This window comes from Triplophysa rosa, linkage group LG9 (genome assembly GCF_024868665.1).
Source record: "Triplophysa rosa linkage group LG9, Trosa_1v2, whole genome shotgun sequence".
NCBI lineage: Eukaryota > Metazoa > Chordata > Actinopteri > Cypriniformes > Nemacheilidae > Triplophysa > Triplophysa rosa.
Genome location: NC_079898.1, coordinates 11,362,944 through 11,372,474, shown reverse-complemented (window position 1 = coordinate 11,372,474; position 9,531 = coordinate 11,362,944). Strand labels below are relative to the sequence as shown.

The following is a 9,531-nucleotide window of genomic DNA, read 5'->3' as shown; positions in this document are numbered from 1 at the left end:
GTTTTTATACTGTACAAACTGTATATTCTATCCCCTATCCCTAACCCAACCCCTAAACCTAAAGATCATAGAACACTTTTTGCATTTTTAGATTTGTAAAAAATATTGTTCTGTACAATTTATTAGCTTTTTTGCCCCTGGGGACCTCAATTTTGGTCCCCACGGTGACACGAGTCCCCGTGTGTTGGTGTGTATTCAGGTTTAGGTCCCCACCGGGATATACACACACACACACACACACACACACACACACACACTTCAGGGCTATTTGGTTGTTAAGTGGTGACATAAGGAATACCGTTTCCGGGTCCAAGCATCATTTGAAGCGGGGCTACAGCTTAAACAGCTGTGAGCACTGTTTACTTGCATCGCATATTTAAGCGGAGCATTTATTAACTCACAGTATACACTAGTCTCCAGGTTTACGTAATCTCCGACATCAAGATTTGAATAAATTATGAAAAATGAATGGAATGGTGATTTTACAGCTCGCCATGAGCTTATATTAGCATTTTTGTTGTTTGCCTATAGCATCTTATTGAGCGTTTGGACCCGGAAACAGTATATGACCTTCCATATGTGATGGTGCGTGACATCAGACTAAACAACAGGATAACTCAGGTTTATTTTAAAGTCAATATGGAATCAAAACACAACCAAATTACTGAAAAATAACAAAGGGATTAGGGCTGCAACTAACGATTATTTTGATAATCGATTAATTGGACGATTATTTTTTCGATTAATCTGATATAAATGTAATTACATCTTTTGCTTATGATAAGTAAATCAGATATGGGAAGAGTATACACAACTGAACTCATTAGCCTTCTCCCAAAATGTTGTGAATGTCTCCATAATTAACACACCTGGTGAGATGATTCAGGTGTGTCATATTAGAAGCAACTGACAATAGTCTCTCCCAAACGTGGGAGCGAGGGAAAAAATAATTTTTTTGTGCCATGAAAAGTGAGATATTTGTCATTCAAATGTAGTGAAGTACAGTAATAAGTAAACAGAAAAAGTAATACTTCAGTACAAATACTCAAAAAGTGTACTTAAGTACAGTACTCAAGTAAATGTACTTCGTTACCCACCTCTGAACTAAATAAACCACCAAATCAGGGTATTTAGCCTAATATGTACTTTGCAAAGTGCAAACGCCACAAATTGGGTTTTACTAATATAATCTTTAATTTTGTCATTTAAACACCTCTCCCCTTTAAACTTTAAAACTGCGCAGCTTGAAGAGATGCATGCAGAACACATTGACTTTAAAACTGCGCACCTCGCGCTGCACGGAGAGACACGTGTGACTTTAAAACTGCGCACCTCGCGCTGCACGGAGAGACACGTGTGACTTTAAAACTGCGCACCTCGCGCTGCACGGAGAGACACGTGTGACTTTAAAACTGCGCACCTCGCGCTGCACGGAGAGACACGTGTGACTTTAAAACTGCGCACCTCGCGCTGCACGGAGAGACACGTGTGACTTTAAAACTGCGCACCTCGCGCTGCACGGAGAGACACGTGTGACTTTAAAACTGCGCACCTCGCGCTGCACGGAGAGACACGTGTGACTTTAAAACTGCGCACCTCGCGCTGCACGGAGAGACACGTGTGACTTTAAAACTGCGCACCTCGCGCTGCACGGAGAGACACGTGTGACTTTAAAACTGCGCACCTCGCGCTGCACGGAGAGACACGTGTGACTTTAAAACTGCGCACCTCGCGCTGCACGGAGAGACACGTGTGACTTTAAAACTGCGCACCTCGCGCTGCACGGAGAGACACGTGTGACTTTAAAACTGCGCACCTCGCGCTGCACGGAGAGACACGTGTGACTTTAAAACTGCGCACCTCGCGCTGCACGGAGAGACACGTGTGACTTTAAAACTGCGCACCTCGCGCTGCACGGAGAGACACGTGTGACTTTAAAACTGCGCACCTCGCGCTGCACGGAGAGACACGTGTGACTTTAAAACTGCGCACCTCACCAGCACTAGAGGTGGGCGGAATGGCCAAAAATCTATTTCACGGAATGAGTAATTTTATTTCACGGTAACTATATATTTCATGAAACAATCTCCCATTATAATTCTATATTTTATACCTCATTTTACTTAGATTGATTTAACTAATTTATTTATTACAGTTCATTTAAATGCTCACCATAGTTAAAATGTAGGCAAGTTATGAAAATGTACTAAAGATATCAAATTAAGTTCTGATAATCAGATGTATTATTTATTCATATTTATCTTCTGGCTATATCATATGTATACAGTAGGAAGATAGACAACATATATAACAATAAAGTATGAATTTGCACAAACAATGAGAGTACAGTATTTGACGAGTGTTATAAACTGGTGTTCATGGGGTCTGTACTGTAGGTCTTTATCGCTCTTCACTCTCTATTTTAGTGTGTTGCGACTCTCTGTCTTTAGGTTTGTTTATTCTCGGGCTTGTTTTTGCACTGCGTGTCTCTGGTGACTCCTCACGCGTCTCCCAAAACTGGAGGTAGAAGCGCGTCACATCAAAGCGCTCACGAGCATCATCGCGCATTTCAGTGCAAGTTTCACCTTGGCTCGCCTGAAGTTAAACTTTATAAAACTATTAACAGCTTTTAAAAACAACCTGACTTCTGAAATACGTGTTGAGAATGAGCTTTTTTAAATGCTGGCGCAGATCCCTGCACGAGCACTGCGGGTGAGAGAAGCGCCGGACTGGACTACAGACTGAAAGAAGGTCAAAAGAATGTTTGATACGTTCATTTGTTACGGGTGGATTAATTCATTAGTTTTTTTCCTAATTTGCAGAGCGCCGAGTTAACCACGCCTACTTATTTACATTCCGTGGAATACACAGAATAGAAAAATCTCTTACGGTTGACATTTTATTCTGCGGTAACAGAATATTCCGTCATTCCGCCCAGCCCTAACACACACGTAGGCCTACCGTACCTTTAAGTGGCTTAACCAAAGTGACTTTGACATATTAAAAGTTCTAATAAAATTAGATGAAAATTACAATTATTAAGTTATATAATACATTACTTTTATTCAACCAAACAGACTTTTTATCAAATAAAGCTTTTTTTTATCATTTTCAACTAACTTTTCGGCCCATAATAGCCAACTGAATTAACCATTCTTACTAAATGAATAAAGCTCATTCACATCTTGCATTCTCTGTGGTTCACTTTAAATGATCCAATTATCTCTTATATTTGCTAGTGACTGAAAAGTTCAATAGTTTAAATGAATCTGTTTAAATGAGTCATTCGTGTGCATTCATACTGGCGAACTCGCTGTGTACAGTATACGCTGATTCAACGATCCAACTGCACAGCTAAAAACATTACAATGATATACGTCATGTTAATTTAAAGAGTACATAACTAGGGATTTTTAAGGTCCTACTTTGGTTTGTGGAGTGTCCAACAACAAGTTTATGTACAGAGAAGGTGTAAAAACACCATTAATTCGTAATAATAGGTAATTATTCTAATCTTACCTTACTTCTTGACTGACTCTCAAATGGTTCGTTGCGCGATTCATCTGTCTAATCCCCTACTTTCCGCTAGCCTAGTCTGATGTGATTGGTCAGATGGTCTAGTCTGCTGTGATTGGTCTACCGCGAATGAGGCTCACGAGCTACAGTGTTTTGGGGGAGAAGAGTGAAGTTTTCGCAGGCAGTCCTAGCAAAACGTAGGCGGGGACTATATGTATTGACGTAAATCCGCAGCGGTTCGCGAATCGGACTAGGGACGACTTGTTTGCATGAGTCAGAGTCGACTCCCTTTTTTCCAAGCCAATAACTTTGTTATTCATTCACCTTCGGATTTACAACTTGGCAGATTGCTTACTTTCAAACACGGCAACATTACACACTGCATGAAATGTAATTTTCATGATCTCATGTTATGTACTCTTGAAATGAAAAGGACTTGGATGCAGAACAAACAGCTGTCAAACACAGCCAGCTCTTGTTCTGCAACTCTTTTTAGCGCCTCAGTGTGCTGATTACAAAACAGCGCCTCTACTGTGGCGCAATGCAGCAACTGCAGTTACAAATGACAGGCTGTTAAATGCATGCAGCATTTCTTGTGAAGACAAACGACATAATTTTGGCGAGAGTCTGAGGCGGCACGATATTTGACTGAGGCGGCCGCCTCCAATTTCTCTATGCAGGAAAAACCCTGCATGGAAAAATAAAGAGTACATTCCAAATTTTCATTTAATCAGCATTTTTATATGTATTGTGGCCATCCAGTCAGTGTCTGTTGAATAAATAAAAAACTCAGGAGTGGCATAAAGTGATCCAACAGCAATGTGAAAGACTGACAGCGTGACAAGACACATAATAACTGTGATAAAAATCTAAGTTATCTAAGTAGTTTTTTGCACTTTTCCTAAATACACATGCAAATGTTACTGTTGTATTGCTTAAAAGTGAATATGAACTTTGCTGTATTTGAGGTCTGAAAAAATAAAGAGCATTTTTTCTGTTGTTTAGACTTGTTTCTCCAGTTTTCATTTTCTGCAAATAAATGCAGATAGAAACAATATTGTTATTTGAAATTTGGGAGAAATATTGTAAGTAGTTCACAGAATGAAACAAAAATGATAATTTTACCTCAACACATACCTATAAATAAGAAATTCAGAAAAATTGAAAATAATTATGAAATGGTCTATTATTTTTTTCTGTGGCTGGCTGTATATTCATATACTTGTACATTAAGAGTCAATGTAAAATTGGGAATATTTTCACATTTTAAATGGGGGTCAGGTGACTTGCTGGGTTATTTTTCCACCTCTTGGTTAAGGCTATAAACATGTTTTTGTCTTTGGAAGACTACTGCACTAAAATTATTAGAGCTAGTATGTTATGGGAATCTGAGTCAGTCTGTGTTATCTGTAACATTGTTTGTTATTTAACCAGAGCTGAGAGCAGAAACAAACCGTGCCTTTGTTTACACCAGTGTTTTACCTTGAACCTTGATTTGACCATTAAGCTTTTATATTGTTCATTTAAGGCCCTGTTAAACCTCTACTGAGGGCTGTTAGACCCGTATTACAAAGTAATTCATCAATATAGATGAATTTGTGATGTTCCACTGTGTTTCATTATAATAAGTCATTTCAGGTGTGTGTTTTAGTGTAATATTGTTGTTCGTCTGTCATGTCCAGGCTAACAGGGCCCTCTGGCTACCTCTCGGATGGACCAGGAAATTACAAATACAAGACCAAGTGCACCTGGCTCATTGAGGGACAGTGAGTATTGTTTTATACTAAGTCTTTTTTTTAGGTTAGATCTATTGCGCAGGCAATAATTTAAATCTCAAACCCCATCCGTGAACAATACCCTGTAACTTGACTAGACAGAAACTATACCCTACATTTCCTATCATCTTTATATTTGCCACTGGATAAGAAGTCACATGCCAACAGCTCTGACTCGGAGACGGGGCGTGTGTACTAGTAAATTGATACTGAAAGTGGCTCCAGTATGATGCCAGCTTTAGGTAACTAATGAAATGAGACGTAAGGCTGTCGATAGTAATTTAATAGGCATAATTCTCTTAATAGACATAGTTCTTTTTGAATGCATTATCACAAACATTTCTCCAACTGCATTACAATGAAGCGACTAAATTTAGCTGCCCAGATCAGGTACAGAAGTTTGATTAAACACATTTTGGGTACTGCAGTACATTTTGTATCGGCACACAACTCTGGTGACAACACAAAATAATTGTTAAAAATAAAAACATGATAATAACCAGTTTGTTTAACATGAGTTTTACAAACTCATGCAAACTTTACTTGTTAAAACTGTCCCAAACAGAACCTGACATGTGCCATCATGTTTGGCTATGTTAGACAGAAGTGAGTTCTGAGAAACACAACATGTGTACGTTGGATGCCGGTTGATGTGTTTTTATCTCTGCAGGCCGAATTCTATCCTGAGGCTTCGCTTTGAACATTTCGCCACTGAATGCAGCTGGGATCACCTGTATTTGTATGATGGAGACTCCATCTATTCTCCTTTACTTGCTGCCTTCAGGTAATGTCTACATTTCTCTCTTTCTGAATTAAATTGTATTCAGGCAGTCGTGTCTGCGTGTGTGCGTGCGTGCGTGAGGAGTAAACCAAGGGAGAGAGATTTGAAGGTAATGTTAATCCAGGATGAGATTAGAATGCGGAGTCTTCCGGAGGAGCTGTTGTGTCTTGCTAACTCTCAACATGCTTAAATGTTGGAATGTTATCTGTGTGAATACAACATTGGTTGTTTACAGGTAATGCCAGTCTATTTGTAGTATGCAGAAATATCTTCAAATAAGCAAGTCAGTTCTTGTGTTCCAGTAGACCGTGCACAGACATAGTGTGTGGTAGCGCTTCAAGTTACCAGAGGTTGATTCCTTTCTTATACTCTTACCCGCTCTCATTTTGATATACTATCAAAAAGAGCTATCCGACCAATAGCATGAATTTGCGGCATGTTTTGGTTTCCTGTCAGCAGAAGTATAAAATGTTCCATGTTGTTCTCTTTTCTGTTCAGTGGTTTGATTGTTCCTGAGAGTTACAGCAACGAGACCTTCCCAGAGGTGGTGGCACAGTCTGGCTTCGCCCTGCTGCACTTCTTCAGCGACGCTGCGTATAATCTCACTGGCTTCAACATCTCTTACAAGTAAACATTTATTTCTGGAGCTATCAAGGCTATAGCAGTACTGTAGCTCTGTCCAAAATCTCCCGAACTGTCCGCTTCGACAGTTTAAGCAATATTGAAGTATGTTACAAAAGGTAGACAGCAACTAATAAGTCTAATAAGAAACCTAGTTTCCTACAAACTAGGAATTTGTTTTCCTACAAATTCGAAGGCATTTGTTTTAACTCAATTCAACTCAACTTTATTTATATAGCGCTTTTTACAATTTTCATTGTACCACAATGCATTACAACGAGCATTGTGTTATGAAATGGATCTTGAAATGTGTTATTCTGTTGGACTACCCTGTTGAAAAAACCAGCATATGCTGTGTTAGGTATGTTTTGATGCTGGTTTGACCATCTTAAACCAGCTATGGACCAGCACATGACCAGCTGGGGACAATCTTAAACCAGCACATGACCAGCTTAAACCAGCACAAACCAGCATCAAAACATACCAAACCAGCATATGCTGGTTTTTTCAACAGGGTATGAAATTGTAACCTAAATTAACCTCTATATTTGCTATAAAAACATATAAAGCTTTTCCTAATCAAACTGTAGTTAATGGATAACACAGTGCTTTTTTCCACTTTGTTGTTTTCTAGTTTTATGAGGATTGTGCTTATCTTTTGATGAGACCTGTTTTTAAAAAGGTTTTGTTAGCAAAGGCTGTTTTGGAACTGTTAATATAAGCTTTCTAAATAATGTGGAAACTGAGATGCATCTTAAAGGTCCAGTGTGCACTGTGTAGTTTTTATGAGGATCTATTGACAGAAATGCAATATAATATACATAACTACAGTATGTCCCTATGACATAATAAAGCGTTATGTTATCTATCTACATACCATTTCCACAGCAGCCCTAAACAAACAAACTGCTCTACAGAGCGGTATTTGTAAATACGTTATCTCCCTTGGCAAAGAAAAAAAAAAAATGACAACATCTTAGTCCTGTGAGAGCCACCACAGAGCTTTGAAAGGGAGGAGGAGTGGCAGAGTGAACCATTGGTTGCAATTCCGCTAAAATCTGATGCCGCTAAAATCGCCACATTTCTTCTTTAAAGGGTTGGTTTACCCAAAGTCTATCTCCATGTACCCACCCTCATGTTGTTTCAAATGTGTAAGACTCTCCTCTTACATGGATCAAAGTAGCAGATGTCAAGTAGTTCAACACAGCTCTTCTCCATTGAGTAAAGCATACACANTGTTTCAAATGTGTAAGACTCTCCTCTTACATGGATCAAAGTAGCAGATGTCAAGTAGTTCAACACAGCTCTTCTCCATTGAGTAAAGCATACACAGTGACCAGGGGTTATCAAGCTCTCGAATGAGGGTAACAGAGGACCCTAAAAGTAGTATACAATTCTAACACCCTATTCCAGGTGTTCTCACAATGCTTGTGTCGGCTTTAACCTCAATGTTGCTAAATGCCTTTCTTTGCCATTTATGATGTGGCAGGTCTGCAGAAGTGAGAATAAGATTTTGCTGGAGTTCTGCTTCTCCCTTTGTGTTCCACGAAATGACACAAGGTTGAGTGAACGATGACAGAATGTTTATTTTCAGCTGAACTAACCCTTTAGGCGGATGTACGCTAGAGAACATAGCTGAGAGTGGAAAAATGCAGGTCAGGGTAATTTAAGCAGAGAGAGACGGAGGGGATGAAGGGTCTTTGACCTCTGTGTCTTTGGGAGAAACCGCTCATGTGGAGTTCTAATGGTGATGGGGACGGTTTCTATAGTGACTGCATTTACAGCCACCCAAAGACATTTTGGAGCGCAGCGTCAACAGAAAATCAAACACCAGACCTGACACACACACACTAACACACTGTATACGCTCTATAACATTCACAAAATCACGTAACGCTGACAGACAGATGCTAGACCGCCTCTTATTCTCTGCTGTCTCCTTGTTTGCTGTTCATCTGTAGAGGACCGTGAGCTGCCTGCTAATGTGCCTGTTGTTGTAGCGTTCAGCACAAAGTTCTCACATCTAGCTAACTCCTCCCTTCTTTATGAGATAGTACTTTAACTGCCGAAGAAAATATTAAAATCTGAAGTTAAAATATTAACCAAAGAGTTTAAGTTAATATTTGCTTTGCTGATGTAAACACGTTATGGGTTCGTCCCTGTGACAACTGTAATACTGTGTTTGTATGGTAGGCTAAAGTTGGTATTGTTGCGGCCTTCTAAATTAAGATCTCGTGGTTTTAGTCTGAACGTCCGCTGAACTGTCAGATGTGGTTTCTTGGGGGAAATAATCAGACAATACTGGCAACATCGGATGTCTAGTCAGTACAAAACCAGACTGTGCACTTAAATGATTAATGTCCAGCTAAGCAGTGTAACAATGGGTTTACATAAGGTGTGGTTTACTGTAAGGAACATCATTCCGTTGAAGTAATTCATGTTTAATCTATGTGATGAGTGACAGGTTTAAAGGACATGACGCACTAGCACTGTTATAGTAGACAGTTAAGCTTTAAGTAGGTTTTCACAGTGTTGCCTGTTATTTATATTAATAAGAATATTGATAAGTATTGGAAACACATACACTACCGGTCAAAAGTTTTTGGACACTTACTCGCTGACTTATTCATATTTTTTTACATTTAAAAAAATGGTAAGCTCATCACAACTGTAAAATAACACAAAGGGAACTATGAGGATTAATGTTTCCATTAAAACAAAACAAAACAATAAAATTTGTCATAATTTATCATCTTAAATGTAGTCACATTTTGCCTAAACGTTCTCTTGCCATTTTCTCAAGCAGCTTCAAATTGGCGTTTCACCTCAAAATTCTTT

General features: G+C 39.2%; 1 protein-coding gene across 1 annotated transcript in view; it reads left to right on the top strand.

Annotated features, from left to right (window-relative positions):
• The window catches only part of LOC130559283 (attractin-like), a 16,480-nt gene extending 9,777 nt beyond the window's left edge, over window positions 1-6,703 (top strand). Inside the window, exons 2-4 of the mRNA XM_057342255.1 lie at window positions 5,199-5,282; window positions 5,962-6,075; window positions 6,571-6,703. Coding sequence (XP_057198238.1) covers window positions 5,199-5,282; window positions 5,962-6,075; window positions 6,571-6,703 — 331 coding nt within the window. The remainder of the gene's footprint in view (window positions 1-5,198; window positions 5,283-5,961; window positions 6,076-6,570) is intronic.
• Window positions 6,704-9,531: the final 2,828 nt, after the last annotated feature.